Source organism: Agelaius tricolor, unplaced genomic scaffold (genome assembly GCF_023055355.1).
Source record: "Agelaius tricolor isolate 1412-34295 unplaced genomic scaffold, bAgeTri1.0.p SCAF_12, whole genome shotgun sequence".
Lineage (NCBI taxonomy): Eukaryota > Metazoa > Chordata > Aves > Passeriformes > Icteridae > Agelaius > Agelaius tricolor.
In genome coordinates, this window is record NW_027269272.1 from 12,212,312 (window position 1) to 12,229,764 (window position 17,453).

The 17,453-nt window shown below is 38.9% G+C and overlaps 1 protein-coding gene across 2 annotated transcripts in view; it reads right to left on the reverse strand.

Annotated features, from left to right (window-relative positions):
- The window catches only part of SLC9A9 (solute carrier family 9 member A9), a 176,518-nt gene that overhangs the window by 36,299 nt on the left and 122,766 nt on the right, over positions 1-17,453 (reverse strand). For both annotated transcript variants that reach the window (XM_071437659.1, XM_071437660.1), the window contains exons 13-14: positions 8,342-8,390; positions 3,223-3,302 (exon numbers count right to left, since the gene is read on the reverse strand). In XM_071437659.1, coding sequence (XP_071293760.1) covers positions 3,223-3,302; positions 8,342-8,390 — 129 coding nt within the window. The remainder of the gene's footprint in view (positions 1-3,222; positions 3,303-8,341; positions 8,391-17,453) is intronic.

Below are 17,453 nucleotides of genomic sequence, written 5' to 3' on the forward strand. Positions count from 1 at the left end.
CCCTTGCTTTCCCACTAGCCTTCAGTAGGATATTATGGCCTCAAATGGTGTAATGCACTGTAGGCTGTAAAAACAAAACTTGACTCGCTGGAAGTTGCCCCCTGTCAGATGCAACTATTTTATTTTGCATTTTTCTTGTTTAAATTATTGAGATGGAAATCCAAGAGGATAACTCTACCTACTAAAATGCTCTATTCTTAATTTTTGTTATTTCAATGTTATAATTTCTTAACCTAGATTTTAGAGAATGATATATTTTTCCTAGGTGTCAATACCTGATTCAAAGAAACTTTTGCTGAAAGAATACAATCTTCATTGAACCCATCTGGCTCTTGATCAGGCTCCTGATATTTCTTTCAGAATAAAAATAAAATGTGATTCTCAAACAGAATTGCAGGTTTTTTTTGCATCGTTCTACCCCAGCATGGCGTGTTGCCATTCCTAAGATCACTGAACTAATTGGAAATCAGTCATAAAGACAGCAAAGAACAGCACAACTTTTTGATTTCCTTAGTGATATTTCCTCCCTCTTGCTTTCCTCCTGTGAAATAAATACGGGCATAAGAGATGTCATTGCCAGAAGAGTGGGTAGATTTGTGTTAATGCCTAAGAGCAAATGTCAAACTATAGAAATGTCACAGTCTTGTATGCATTTGAAGTATATGAACAGATATGTAGGCACACAGTTTGTGGTGATTGGGACGGGGCTGGGCTGAGCCCCATCCCCAGTTGGTTTCAGCTGTGAGCAGCAGGTGAGCAGCACTGACAGCAATGAGCCAGGGAGTGCCCAGGGGCACTGACCAACACCAAAGGGAACAGAGGGCACACAGGGGCAATGCATCAACAGGAGGGGATAAAAGGCTGGGCTAAAGAACAAGAAGGGCAGTTACTTGCAGCCTTCTGACGTGATCTGATGTTTCTCTGTGTGGGCAGATGCCTGAAGCCTTCTGATGAGGTAAGGTCTTACTGTGTATGGAGAATGCTTAAAGCCTTCTGGAATTGTATGATAATACCCTGTGTATTGTGGCTGTCTCAGCTGTGACACAGGTTATTAGTTTGCTGTATCTTTTCTTTGAAAACTTTATCATAATCCTCTCTGCAATCTTGTACTGGGGACAAGTACTATGCTACGTGGCAATTTTTTCTAAATCTGGCAACATGGCTTTATAGTGTTAGGCAGGGAAAGGCAAAAGAAAGTTTTGGGTGAATAACTTTTCTTTCCTTGAAAAGAATGTCTTTCAGAAGTATTCTTACCAAAGAAAAGCTTAGAGCTGTGAGTCACAGCATTAGTGGGTTGAACTATGATTCCATGCAGGAATATGGGCACGTGCTTTCAGGATTAGTGAAATGTAGATGTATTATTTCTAATAAATATATATTTTAGGGTAATGGCACAGCTATAATCTCTGAACATCTGAATTCTAAAGAAAGATTATGGCTTGACTGGTAGTGAGACTGACATGAATAAATGTGTTCTTTAAAAAATTCTATTTTTTAAAATCGCTTAAAATATTTTCTTGAAATGCAAAGGACATAGAAACCAGAATTTATAGAATAAAGTATCAGGCACCCATATTCAGGATCTCTACCATACAGATAATCTCTGAGAAGTGGTGCTTCTGGTGCCTTCTACAGACTTTTCATTTTGCCTGTACTGCTGTCTTTTTCACACTGATTTCTCTTTCCCTCTTCTGCCTCTGTCCCTTGTTTTCTATCTCTGCTCTTGTTCTCTTTCATGTCTTTAATTCATGCTTCTGTCCTGCTCCTGCCTTCCACATTTTTTGCTTGCTCTTTTTTATTTTTTATCTTCAGAGGAAAGATCCCCCCTTCCCTTCACCCTGTTCATCTGTTCCTTCTGACTTATAGTTTCCAGGATATACCACTACCACAGGCTATTTCTTCTGAAAAATGGGTGGTTAAAGCCAGTCATGCTGGCACTCAACATTAACATTTAAACATATTTTCTCACTTCATATAACATTTACCTACTATTTCTATGTATTCTTGAAGAATTATCCAAGGGAAAATTTTAATGCTAAGTGCTTTTTGGCCTTTAGAACTGCTTGAGTAGATGAATTAAGGAAAAAACATCCATTTCTAACCAAAAGGATGTTTTTCCATCACAGGTCTCTTTGAAGGATAACTTTGAGTGAACTCTCCAAGGAAGCTGTATTCCCAAAGAATTGCATTTTATCAGCTGAAATGTTTCATTCTAGTTTGCTGCAGCTGGTATCAGGAAAAACACATATTCAGCCTGAGCATTAATTTCTGCTCGGTGGTGCAGGGTGACTGACAATAGATGTGCTGCTGGATAATGGGGGGACAGCATTGGCAGGGCTCAGCTCCTGAGCCAGGATGCACAGAAATCAGCTGGTGGGCTTCTCTTAGATTGACTGGATGTCTCTGCTAAAGGCTTTGGGGGGATTGTTGCTGTGGGATCTCGCTGGCAGCTGTGCAAAGCCTGTGCAGAGTCAGTTTAAAATGACAATAAATCAGAATGGTTGTGTTTACAGTTTTTGCACAGGCATTAGTGTCAGACTGTATGTTCTGCCTTGGCTTAGGGAGGATGTTCTTTTATCACTTACTTAAACTATTTTCTTGAAATGCAAAAGACATGGAAACCAGACTTCCTGGAGTAAAGCATCAGACACCCATACTCAGGGTCTGTACTGCACATGCCTCAGCAGGAATGTGAATAAAAGCACAGAGGCTCAGGAATCCAGGGATTAGGAAGCCTGAGCTTCAGAATGTCCTGGGAGCTTTTCATAGTGGATGCCTCTTTCTCTGTTTCATTAGAGGTGTGGGTAAACCAGTGTTGTCTTATTTTTTTCTTAGGTAGCTACTGCTTTCTGAGTTTATGGTCAGGCAACAGGCATTTGGCTGCTTCTGGCTCCAACCTCCTGGTTCCCCAAACACAGAATCTACACCCTATCTAAATAATGATAGGATGAGTTTTATCCAGGAATTTAAGAAGATTAATTAATTTAAATGTATTGTCTATATGCTACTGTAGCTCAGAGCCCCTTACCTTGTTCCCTGTCCCCATAGCCTCAGTCAAGGCTGGACCTTCTGCTGCCTTGGACTTGCAAAATTTCTCCTTAGTAACACATTAAAATAGATTACACTTTTGGTTTATACAAGTATAATAATTTTTGTTCTTAAACATTTTGAAGGTGAATTGTAGTGCAGCTCTCATTCATGGTTTATAACAGAAAAGGATACTTGTGGTCAAAGCCATACCATATTCTGAACAGCCATGCACTCTCAGCTTTGGTTGTATTTTTATCCAAGTTAGGTGCACTCTGCAAAATAAAAAAATGAATAAAGTGAGAAGCATATTTACAAAATAAATAAAACATGGAGTCTGGATATTAAGAATACATGTCAGACCAAATTACAATTAGATGCACTTTTTTTTTTTTTAATTTAAAAAGCTTTGTTGTCACACAAATGTCATCCTTGTGAATCAGTTCAGGAGAAAATTGGCTCATACAGCACATTTCTCATTGCTGCACTCATTGCAAGAATGTAGCATTTATTCTTATGAATGATTCCAATTTTTTAAGCAGTTGAGAAGTGCTATACTCTGAGATCAATAAAATGATATTTTGATTTAATTGCCGTTGTGGGATTACTTCAGTTTACTCCGACAAGATCAGAGGCTGTTTGTGTATGTCTAACAAACTGTCTTTCCCAAAGGGATTGAGATGTTCTAATAATTAGGAAAGTCCTTTCCCTTGAGGGGAACATGAATTGAATTGAAAAGGCTCAAAATACCCTTTCCATTCTGCAAGGGTATTAATTCTGTAACATGCTGCACAGGTAGAGAGGTGGATTATCCTTTCCCTCAGGGTCTTAATTTGGAATAATAAATTAGGAACAGTTTTCTGAACAAAGACAGGCAGTTTGGTCATACTCTAGGTGTCACATCAGTACTAGTGGAAGAATTACTATCAGGATGAAATTAGGAATGGGGTGGCCAGTTCTCTAACAATACTAAACTGTTGTCTTGGTTTTGTTTTGTGGCAAGTTAGGTTAGTTTAAATGAGTATATTTTTCTTTATGCAGTTTTAAAGCAACGAATCTGTTAATTTTCATGTTTTAATCTAATAATATATTAAAATAGAATACTTTATAATAGACTAATATACATATAAATTGATGATGATGATGATCATGTCAAGGGTCTGACCCTCAAAAGTGTAAGGTCTAGTTCCCAGGCAACCTGTTCATGGGAACTTTGGAACAATGGGAGCATTGATGTCATTGAGTTTTGAATAAGGTTAGACAGAATCCATGCTGTGGCTGTTATGATTTTGGTAATGTGGTCATGCTGAACATGCAAATGTACCAAATAGAACAACTATTATTCTTGGGATCTGTTTCCTGGCTAACTGAATTGAGTATTTTAGCAACCCCTCCCAGTAAATGGGGGAAGCTGTGGGAGGGGGAGGAGGAAGATGATATTAATCCCTAACCAAGCAGCAGAACACTCTTCCAACCTCTAAACATCTAAAAGTGCATTTTGGCAAGATAAAGATTGGGAAAAGGGTTGAAATGTTTAAGCAGGAATTGATTGTAAGCAAAATCTGTGTTAGGTCAGAGCAACAAGAACACTGAATAAAGGAGAGGGAAGGACTTGAGCTCACAGGGGTAGAGATGAGGAAGAGAAGGACAGACATGGAAATAAACATTGTGGAGTGGGCTACTCCTGCAGCAGAGGTGCAGAGGACAGCTTGTTAAAAGCACAGTGAGCTCTGTAAATGGCCTGTGTCCTTTGTTTGAATTTTCATGTTGTTGTTGGTTAATTCCTCTTTCCAAACTCATTGTACCTCTAGCTTCCTCTTAAGGAAGAAGGTTTCCTCATTCAGGAAAATGAATTGTTGAAAGCAGTGGACAAAGAGATCTGCACAAGAGTATGATCCCCCAGGGGCTTTCTGGTCCTGACCTGGGCCTTTTATTTCTAGTTTGACATGTTGCACCTTCCTCCTTTTGTCTATGAAATCTGTGTTATCAGCTTTTGCAGTAGTGGGGATCTGGAGGGCAGCTCCTGCAGAAACAGTGCAAGGGAGGACAGGAGATGATGGTGTCAATGTTTCAGGGCTCTTGCAGATCCTTGGATCCTATTTTGGATCTTATGATTTTAAAGAGTAACTTTTCACTTTCCCTACAGTTCAGAGAGGTAAAAGTAGTTCTCTCTGGGAAGAGAAAATGCCAAAGTTTTTCACATCTCTTCTTCCATATGGGAATTGCCCATATGGAGATTACTCTCATTAGTCCTTGCAATAAATTCACCAACCAGCTGGCAGATGAAACTGATAACAGTGTAACTAAATTCCTTATTTTACTTACAAAGATGTAGGGGCAGTTAAATAAACTATGCAGATTAGTTTGACAGAGATGATATTGATGCTATTTAGTTTTTTCCTGAGATCAATAGCATATCTACAACCTTTTTTCTGAAGTACTTGTAGAAATTATATTCTTACCCTCTCTCAACTGAAGTTAACATGGCAGAATTTGAGGTACATAAGCCATGTGAATGAAATATCCTATTGACTGTCTTTTTAAATGGGAGTTTAGTTAAATATCTCACTTTCATAAAGCTTTTGCCTTTTTTAAACAGACTCACTTTGTAACTATGCTTAGTGATTATGTGTCCCTGCATTGTGCTTTTCAGAGTTAGCTTTTGGTATTTGTACACTGCATGTACATGATAAGTGGGGAGCTAAGTGGTTTGTTTTACATACTATTTTCTATACAGTAATATATATTATTTTAGTATGTATTTTGTAATTTCTCTCAGAACTAAGTTATGACAGTCCATCAATAAGCAAATGGGTCTGAATATGAGGCTCCTTCCTTTTGTTAATGCTCATGCTGTGATAAGGATTTAATGATAAATTTAAGGGTGGCAAGACAGAACTGAAACTGAGATATGCTTCTGATGGATCATGGTATGGTGCAGTGCAGATGTTAATTATACATGAAGAGGCTCTACACCTTTTCTAGGGAAGGAGCTCTGGGTTCCAGGTCTTACAGTTTGAACTGGAATTTGCTGCCAGCTGACTGCCAAAATTATTGGTTCAGGTAGCCCAAAATAGAACATAATCAAAAGTGTAGAAATAACTGTGTACATAGAATTATTGAAGAAATCAAATCTCTTCACAGAAAATTGAATTTTGGGGAGGCAAAGGAAGGAAAGAAGGGAGAAAAAGATGAGGAGGTAAGAAAGGAAAAGGGTTTTTCACTCATATAACTGGTATTGTATCTGACATAGTACCCATGAGATGGAAGGTCTTTAAGGCTTATTCTGCCCCTAAAAAATATCAAGGGATGGTTACAGACAGGGATTGAGAGGCTCCCGCAAGGTCCCTATGTCCTGGTAGTTAGAGTGGTCACAGAGGAGCTAAATTCAAATCTTGGTAGCAGACCTTGTAGCTTTCCCATTCTGGCTGAGTACTCTGACTGAGCAGGGAGAGGCCTGGAGGTTTCTGTTCCATTAATTTTTGCTCTCTTTTAAACATCTTGTTCTTCAAGATATTTTGTTCTTATTTCTGGTACAATCTCCCCTGAAGCTTCAATTAACAGCACTGAGAGTGGGCACGTGGTTTAAAGTTCATCTGGGCAAGAGCTTTAAGTGGCAGTGGGAGGTACTGGCACCTGACCCAGTGTTTGTGCAGGGATGGATGTGTAGGAAAATCAACTGCTTCCACTGTGAAAACTCAGTAACATAGGAAGAAAATAAGTTATGAAAGGTAAACTAAGTAAAAACATCATTTTGGAAATAAAGGGAAAGAAAAGAGAAACACAGGGGAAGAAGAGAAAATTAGAAGAAACAACCTGATTTGAATAACTATGATAGGTACTGAGTTAAAACAGTAAGTGCTACAGAGAATGCAGCCAAGATCTGACGTACTAAAACATTGAGATGTCAAGTATAAAAAAAAAAAGACAAATGAAAATAAAATACCATGGGAGGAGGGAAGACTAATCAGAACAGCAAAACTATTTTCCAAGGTATAATATACTACTATAAGGAATGTTGAGCTGGACATGATGGGGCATGAAAAGTGTTATATTTATTTTTACCTTCTGTGTTGTATTGCTCAGTTTTGTCAGAAGGGATAGGTGTTAATTCACAGAGCACAGTTGGGACACTGGATGTGTTACTGTTGTAAATAAACATTATTATTTTCATTTTCAGTAAAAGAATGAGAAAATTAGATGCCTAGCAGCTTCTGAAGAAATCAGGTTTTTGTAAAACATGCATTCAGTCAATTTTATGCTGCATTCCCTGATCTTTGGTAATTCATGAGTGCTGAAAAGCAAAACATTTCTGCAATTCTATATCTCTGTACTCCAATCAAGAATAGACTATGGTTCTGTGTCCTGCTCTCATTCAGAATTTGGGCAGAGGCATTGCAGGAATTCTTACCAAGATGCTTAGGAGAGTGAATTTCACATGAATAAAACAGTGCCTTGCTATGGTGCAATGAAGGTTATGCTAAACCTTTATCAATAGTGACCAGGTTGTAAAATGAAAGATGTGGTCAGTGTAAGTAATATTGGTGTTTCTTCTTTTAAAAGAAACATTAGGATAATTAGGCACCTGAATTCTACTTGTTACAATGAAAATTGAGATTGACCTTATGTGCCTTCAGAAACGTGCAGATGTGTAAATGTTAGGAATACTCAGCACATAAGAGATATTCAAGTTTTGCCTAATGGTATCTCTAATGTATTTTGAAATGAATAAAGTATCTTATATCTTCCTCAGCTTATTTTCTACATTTTTGTTATTTTTGGATGATTTAAATTTCAGTTCCAGTTGCATTGTCTGAAAGGGTGCGTGGGATGGTATCACCAGCATCAGGCACTTGTTGGATTTTTGCTTTGGCACCTTGTCAGCTTCTCCACAGTCCCCCTGCTGTTGCACCCACCGTGCTGAACCACAGGTCATGTCTCTGTGCATTGACTCTACAGATTCCTCCTGCTGCTGCAGGCAGGGCTGCACTTGAAACTGCACCATATATATATATATAATATTTATATGTATATATGACAAAAAATGGAAGGGCACCCATGAACAGCTGCAGCTTGTTCAGGAGCCCCCTTCAGAGGTTTCAAGTTCACAATGTATTCAGGCTTTCATGTGAAAAATAACTGAAAAATATTTTCATACACCAGACCTACTAGAGTTGAGCATTGCACATTCTCCTTTTAAATTCTGAGGGATTAAAGGTTATTCTGAGATGTCTCATTTCCACAGATGCAGCCATGATCTGCCAAACATTGAACACTTTTAAATTCAGCATGTATGTCCAAAAGCCTGACATACCTGGCTCACAGCTCTAGCTTTCAGATCTTCATCTGGATCTACGCCAACTCTGTAAAAAAAACCCAAAAAACCAAACCTGAGGACATATGGTAATGATCTGGTGTATATTAGACAGCTTTGAGTGTAAAAATGCTTCTTGTGTCACTCATTTCCTACTAGGTGAGAAATGAGAAGAGCTGAGAAAACATTAGGATCACTTTTTAAATTAAGGAAGTTCTGAAGTTTTTAGAAAACTTAAGTTTCCATGTAACTGCCACTCCTAACACCTGAGACTGGATCTTTATCCTGGCTCTGATCCATCTCTGGGGAGAGACAATCAAGCTGTTACCCTGTGCTAGGAAATGCTTAATTGCTGTCAGAGGAGCAGGGCTGAGGAACTGCAGTTGGAAGTGGAGGATGGGATTGCAGAACTCCAGCCTGCCTTGCCTGTGCTGCATTATGGATCTATGGAGGCACTTGGAGAAGGCTTTACTCGGCACACCAGGTACAGGGAAGCAACCCAGAAGGGAGAGGAGGCTGCAGTGAGTGATGTACAAGATGGTGATAACCTGGGTGGCCCTTTCCCATTCCATATGGATGGGAAAAAAAATAAAATTTGCTATTTAAAAGGGTGTTGTTTAAAGGAAGAATTGCATATTTTGATTATGGCTGATACTCAGAGCTGAGGAGAAATGTAATTGAAAAATGTTTTAAGTTGAACAACAGAGGCTTGTGCTGATGAAAGACACAAGAAAGTATGGAAAGCAGTGAGGGATGATAAATAATACACCTTATTATCACCCAAATCTGAAGTCCACAGCTAAGGTGACCAACAACCCCCATACACCTTGCGAGCTCCCAGATAAGTAGCAGGTCCACCAAGATAAACCAGAATTTACTGATGCAAAGAAAATGTAGTCTTTCACTGGATATTAATTTAAGGCCACTATACTGGTTTTCTGATAGTCTTCATTTTTGAGTATAGATTTGCTTTTGGTAATAACACATCACATATTTTAAAATAATATTAAATATTAACAATTGCACACCTCAACATTCTTTCCTGTGGATGTTATGCATACACTCTTATTGGACTGGAGACAATGACAGGGACTATATGCAAAGTAGATGCTTTTTATATGTAAATACTGAATAGACAAAAAAAAATAAAGACATTTCTTTCTATCATAGCTCTAGAGCTCCAACAAACCTGAGTCCTTCAGGCATAAATATTTCCATCTTTTTATTAAAAATAACCATCCTGGAGGTGGCTCAACAAAGAGACAGAATGAATAGCAGGTTCTCATTCTTTTATTTTCTTTTTTTTTTTGTCCTCTTGGCCCTTAAATTGCAAGGAAAAGCTTCTGATGACACTAACCTTATTCATTAGTTTGGAATAAAGCAAGTAAGGTATTTCCATTTCATTAAAATGGAAAAATTTACATATGAAAAGGAAAAGAATCATTACCCAGAGGTTTAACCATCTATCTGGCGGTGGGTTTGTCATTGCCATGTGCAGAACAGAAGTGTCCAGGGCCTTATCTGTGCTTGGCCCTGTAAAACAGAGCAGTGTGAGGCAGCCCTGCCCTGCCCAGGCTGCAGGGTAAGGACGGTGCCTGCAGTGGAGGCTGCAGCAGTGGCACAAATGTGGGTGCTGTGGTCCCAAACTCATAACCCAGGTCAGAATCAGAAAGCCAGTCTGTTTCCTGAGCACAGGCACTGTTTATTAGACTGTGGTGATTCATTGGATGTGTGCACCAGTGCCAGGCCAAGATAAACCCACCAGCAGCACATCAGCTGGAGACTGCAGAGCTCTGGAAGTAAAAAAATCCAACATATTTACATGTGATTGTGCTGCAGCCCTGCCTTTCAGCTGCACCTGACTTCCCAACACTTTTTCATGAGCTTAACTTGATCTCAAAAAATGTCACTTCTGGGACAGAAGTAATTTAGCCTTCCTGCAGTTCTCACCTCACTGGAGCTGAGAAACCTCCACTCCTGGCTGTGTGTGTTGGAGTTGTGATGTGTTATTAGAGACTGAGCTAAGACAACAGAATACATTGCACCCAGGACTCAAAGGACTGTAATAGCAAATGGGAAAAGAGAGGCCATGGGGATGGTAGGACCAGAGTTTCTGGCTGTGATACTGATTCAGTAGCAGGATATAACTAATAGCTAATTCCACTGACAGCAGGAATTAACTGGTATTGTAAATCCTAATTTTTTCCCTGAGTTCTGCAGAATCTGTGGTGTGCTGTGCTGAAGCTTCTCTGCATCTATAATTTCTCATCCTTATAGCTACACAGACAGCTAGACATTTTGCTTTGTTTATTTGGCAGACAACAGATTATTATAATACAGCACAAATGAAGATTCTCACATGACATCCTAACAGGAGTATTACATTTAAAGCTAGAAAAAAGCAACAATAAATAAGGAATTCAACCTTAGGTTGTTAATGTATGAAAATGAAAAGGAGGCTTCTATGCCACATGAATTCACAGAGCCTGAGCTGACACTTTATTTGGTCTGTTCTTTGCCCTCATTTAAAACACATGGTCAGATAGAATTGCTGTTTTTCTCATGGAATAGTATCTCACTACTGGGAGTTTGTCTGGACACCAGAATATTACCAGGTGATTTAAAGTCCTGTGGGAAAAGAACCAAATTATTCTTTGCATTATATGGGAGATTTCTTTAATGCATTAAAATAGCAATGTGTTTCTGTAATTTAATGAAGTATGAACTATGTAAACTCAGTCTAATCAGTTCTGAAATTGTGGCTAATTATTTCATATCCAACCATAGGCTTTGGAGCCTAATATCAGGCCCCTAGGATTGAAAGTCATGGTCCTCTAGAATTAGCTCTGATACACTTGACATGAAGTAGAATTTAATATTTCTAAATATTAAATATTGAAAAAACAAACTATACCAAATTATATGAGACTCAAGATGACTGAAATTAATCATAGATATGCACTTGGAGTTTACAACCTTGAATTCTTCAAAAGGCCTGCTAGATCTAATGCTATTGCCAGTAGAATTTGCAGGCTTAAAATATGTATGAATTACTGTAACTGCCTCTAAGAGATATCCTGATAATATTTGTACAAACATCTTTCCCCTTTTAACAGTCTCAGGTTTCTATTCCTGTGAGAAAATCTAATGCATGCTCAGAAAAAATATTTTCTTAGTATTTTTTCTCTTTTCTTGCTATCAACTTTTGTCTCTATTCTCCTGTTGTCTTTTACTTCCTGCAGCCTCTCTTCTGTCTTTCTGCCCCACTTTCCCTGGCTGCTCTCTGTTCCTTGTTTGTCTTCTAAATATTGTATGCTTTTATTTCTGCCTATTTCTGCATCTTGTTCTATACATTAAACATTAGGATGATTTCTCTTCCATGAAGACGAATTCAAAGACTTCTTAATCAGTTCTGCACTGCAGTGAAGTTTACTTTATGTATTTAGATAGGCTTTAGTAATACCTCAGGTCCAAATGCCCTACAATAGGGAGGAAATCAAACCCCTGACAGCTTCTCTGTATTGCCCTTTTCAGGATTTTTGGGTGGGGATTGGGATGTGGTAGGGCATGTGCCGTGGTTTTTTGTTTTTAAGTAAGGACTGGATCAAGACCTGGGTTCAGAGAATGCTTCCAGTTGCTCTGCTCAAAATGTGGAAGGGAAGCTTTTGACTTCAGGCAGCCTCTAGCAGTTAGGCCTAAGAATTGCTGGGAACTGTGCATTAATCTGCACAAATACCCCTTGCAGTGGATGGGATTTAAATCCCTGTGTGCTATCAAGTGCATCATTTTTTTAGCAAAAGTCAGAATGTGCTTGGTAATAAGAGAAGGAATTTGTCACTGAATACAAAGCAGTTAATAACATCTTTCCTTATGTGGTTTGAAAAGAAAATGGATCAAAAGATAAATCCCAAATTGCCAGGAGAATCAGTAGTAAAAAATACACACCCAATCCCTAGGAATACTGAGTAGTAAATCACTATTCAGGCATTGTAAACTTTTAATTCCCTCACATCACCACAAAAACAACAGTGTAGGATAAAATCTCTGCTTTCTCCAGTGGAGTCACATAAAACCCTATATAGGCTGACATCTTCATGAGGATCTAGGCACACAGAGCAGAACTGTTGGTGTCTGTACTTACAAGTGTGATTCTCAGCCCTCCCTCACTTTAAGTGCTGGGAAACCTGCAAATAGAGACATTTCTCTGAAATCTGAAATCTAATTACTGAAATTGTCCTAGGCCTGCATGGGCTTTCTGTACTGGCACAGCAGGGCCTGGTTCATGCAAGTTAAATCTTGCTTGCAGTTCTACCTAGCCTGGTTTGCAATTACCATGGACTCACACTGGTTAGGTGTGCCCCAGCTGAGGCAGCCAGGACTGCTTTTATTTGAAACCTTGTCCTGAGAGCATGTAATTAATGCTATCTAGCTGAAGCCCTAGAAAAATTGTTTATATCTGTATTATTTAATGCAGCGAATGATTTAATGAACAAAGGATCAAGCCTGGGAAAGAGACATCTCTCCTAATGCAAGTAGCAATCTTCCCCTGCTCAAAGTGTATGATGGTAAATGTGTACCTGTGGAACAGAACATCACTGAGCTGTCACATGAGGGTCAGGATCAGCCAAGTGGCCTCTGTATCCTTTTCCACAATAGTGGGGAAACAAAGGCACTGCAAGAGGTGGGAAAAGTCTGGCTTCTCTATCCATTTCTGGCCTGGTACTATGAAATGGGGCTAACAACACTTCCTTCACCCTATGGCTCATCTGTTTTGTATATTTAGCTTGTAAGTACACATCCTTTATTATGTTTGTACAAAATCTAGCACAGCTGTGTTTTTGTTTAGAGCTCCAAGAGTGCTGCTGTAAGTTAATAACAATATTGGCTTCTTTGCTTGTCAAAGGTTTCACTGGAAGAACTCACTTTGTCAGTGCAGTGGCCTCAGCCTTCCACTGGCTGTCTCACTGAAACTAAACCAGTCCTTAAGCCTCAGCTTACATCTCAAAAGCTACACATCCCAGGAAGGGTTTTTTGAGTAAGTGATTTAGAACCCAATTTTCCAAGATGGCCATTAAACAGCATTTGCAACAGGAGTCTTGAATATTTTTGCATGAATAAATCTCAAGCTTGTTGCTATCCATCATCAGCATATTGCATTCAGTACAGAATTATTAACTGTAAAGAATAGAAACACAAGTAAAATCCAAAAAAAAGGTTGTTTCATGATCTCTAATAAATCACTGTAATTGAAATTAGAAAACCTTCAGGATAAATAATGATTTCTCAGGACATTATTCTTGTCCATGTGGCAGTAAGTGTGATGTGTATTCCTAACAAACTGATATTGAAAATCTGCTTTTGCTTCTAGATTGCTCTATTGCTGCTACATGCTGCTTTTTCTGTGGACTGATGCTGTCAGAAACATCTGCTTTTTTTATAGCACAGTATTTCATTGACAAACCCATGAGGAATTATGGCATGAGTATAGATCTTCGAAGTTCAGCTGATTTTCTTAATAAATGAAAACACTTCAGTTGAAGTTTAAGGCAAGAGTAATCACTTGCACCTCACAGCAGAAAGAACAAATCAGTTTAATTTCATGCTGAGGAGGGTTAAAAGAAATTAGCAGGTAAATGATGTTTCTTAAATGGTTATGGCAGCTGTTTGTCATGCAGCTAATGCTTTCTATATGCAACATGTTGAAATGGAATGAAAAGTGTAATTTTCAGTTTGTTGAATCATGTAAGAGGTAAAAGTGATATAATTTGACTTTTGATCTTGGAATTTCCTAAAACTGGTAAGATAATTTTTAAAAAATGCTAAACATTTGCTCTGTGGTTGAAGTCCATGCCCCATTTTTGGTGGACATATGGAGAACGACTTTGTTGCAGAATTGACAGTTAAATTAATACACTTGCATAAATGGCGTCCAAATAAAAGTGGAGTGAAATGCATGAAGATAATGGGTAAATGCAAATAGAAGATAAGGCTGAAGAAAGAACTGTAGTGCTCTATAAGAGATCCACAAGTTATAGTTTCTAGATGTGACCTTCATCAAAAAGATTGTGAAATTGAGAGTAATGTCACTGCATAAAATTTTACCACTTTCTTATAGCTGTGTGAAGAAAATGCTAAAGTTTAAAAACAGATGATGGCTTGCATTTACATGATGAACCTATTTTCAGAGCAGCCAGAATGATGAACTGGATCTGTAGATAGCTGATATCTGATCCTCCCTTCTGATAATCATATTTTATCCTAATACTGGGGCAGGGGCACTAAAATGGTATGGCCACTCTGGAGTCACAAGGTACAGCTGCATGGCAGAATGCAAGGTCAGATGTTCTGCAGTGATGGGAGCAGGGCAGCATCCTGAGCAGCAGGGATTTACATCCCTGCAGTGCTTCTGGCACACATGGTAGATTATCAATGTTATTGTGCTGTGTGAATATTCCTGTAGAGAAATCAGGCCTCTTGCTTAAAAATATGAACCTAAGTTGACTCAAATTAACATAATTTAACTTCTGTAGAATTTTTAGAAATCATCATTGGTAGTAGTATCAATGCACGTGAATAGATTTGGAAAAGATCAGCATGAAAGTTGGCAGCAACCAAAATAATAAAAGCTTCTGGTGACAATGTCAGAACTGGGATGAGTTTTAAGGTTTAAGGAAAAATTATTGTAATAGATTCTATGATAGAATAAAAGGTGTTATTGTTTACTATGACACTGAGGCTTGTTACATCAAAGGTCATCAAATCTAGGTGGATGGGAAGTGCAAGTTGTACATTTATGTCCACAGACACAATAATTATACAGATTACACCAAATTCTATGTCAAATTGGAAAGATAGCAGCTACTGACTGTGCCAAACCCACTCTGCCCCAGCAGCATGCTACTCCCAGTGAGCTGAGGAGGTTTAACTCCCAGCACAAGGCTGCAGGTCAGCTCAGCACTTCATCTTCAGGCAGTGGCTGCAGGGAGTTCTGTTTTCAAGTGTGATGCTGAAAAATGCAGGGGTTTGCAAGCTTTACATCCTTGTGTCCATATGTACATGTGTCTTTAGGGACCCAAACTCACAGTTGTTTCCTGCCTCTGATACAGAGTGAATGCGTGGGAAATTTGATTTCTGTGCTTTCTCCTGAACTGTTGGATTTCACAAGAATTGTACAATTAAATATATTCAGTATGTGGTTCACAGACAACTGGTGAAACCCATAGACCCTTGGCAGCAATGTTGGATATCCTCTTGGGACATCAGCTGCTCAGCACTATTTTCCTGTTTTGCTTCCCTCTGCCTTCCTCCTGCCCCCCTTTTGATTTTGGGTTTCCTATTTATATATACTCATATCATATGTTGTTCCTGAACATTTCATTGCACTGTGGTAGGTGATCCAGCTTTCACCTTCTACTGTGGTGTGGATAGCTTGCTTTGCTGAGTGACAACTTGCATGTTTTATTTTTTTAATTCAACCTTAGGGAGAAGAAAAATCTGTCGTAAAATGATATTTTTAGTAATCCACATTAAGATTAATAAACTTTCTATACTAAAGTATGTGGAAAACACCACCATTTCCCCTCTTTTTTTATATTCTTATTTGGAAAATGTTTCTCAGATGCAATTGTTTTTCTGGGAACTTGGCAATGTTCAGATCCCTCTGACGGTTTGGCAAATCCTTGTTCTGTTTCCCCCTCCTCAGTAAGGACTGGCATGTGCATGTTTGTGAGCCATTCCACTCTCCCTGCACCAAAAGAGCAGGTTTTTTTAAAATCTGTTCTTATCCTAAAAGGCTCCCACAGGTTTTTGAGCAGCTCTGGTTGCAGTGTGTGAGGAGAGGTTTCCCAGGGCTGGGCACAGCTCTCACAGCTCCCAGTCGAGCAATGTCACCGGTGGCATTGGCTTCCCAGGGACCACACTGACACCAGTGCTGTGTCTTTCCCAAGAATGTTTCCCTGATACTTTTGCCAGCTTCTCAGCATTTCTGACTTATACTGGGGTGTGGTGGTCATTTTAACTTTCCACTTTTGATTGTGCCTGCATCACTCATCAGCCTGGGTTTCGTTAACATCACCTGGAGGGTGGCACTCACTGCCATTGCTGTCATTTACTCACCGAAAGAAAGAGATTGTTTTATGCAGCTCATTTATGGAAAACCTGAGCTCTGTAGAACAAGGTAAGCACTTTGCTGCCTGCTTTGCAAGCATTTAGATTCTGTCTATAATCTCCCTCTTGTTTGGAAGTGCAGGAAGGGCAGGAATTCCAGAGCAGGGTCATGAGGAGGCTCAGCCACAGTCAGTTAATGGGCACTGCCCCTCACAGCAACACTGCACTCACTGAGCAGGGAGGTGATTACTTGTAGGCAATCAGACATAGATTTATGGGCAAAGGATGGGAAAGCTTGAAAGGACTGTAATCCTCCTGAATTTTTATTTTTAATCATAGTTACAGAAAAAAAGGCAAACCCCAAGCCCTCAGTAAATCTAAAATTCAGGATAACTGCTACCAGAAGTCTTCTAAAATGAAACTCTCATGATAACAGTAGATTATTTGATATTAAAATGTTATAAAATTATTAAAAATCTGCTTTGTTTAGATTGGAAAAAATCTGTTCAGACAGTTGAGATGGAGATACCTCTGGAGAAAAATGTGGCTACAAGGGTCACATCACTCAGGAATACTGTGCTCCAATCAAAGAAACTGAAAAATGATAACACATGAAAAATAATGTGACTTGAATAATTTTATAAAACTGCAGGAGAAGTTCAGATATGAGGAGTGTGCATAGTAGTAACTGAGATATACAGGGTAATTATCACTTTCTCAGCAAGGTTTCATTTTGCAATTCAGTTTTCACCTGAGTTTTATATCTCAGATGAGAACTGGGATTCAGAGAATAAGAGATTCCCTAGATATCATATTATGGTGTTGATGCAGTATTGACTTTGAAGGAAGAACAGAATTGGGTCCCTTTTTTGGCAGTAGTGGCGTTACTTCTTTTGAGTGCCAACCCAGTTAATCCTGACAAGGGTGAGCTTTTGAGCTGCTGAATCACAGCACAGTGTGGGAAGGTTGTTATGAGGTGACTGTGATGCCTCCCATCCAAAATCTT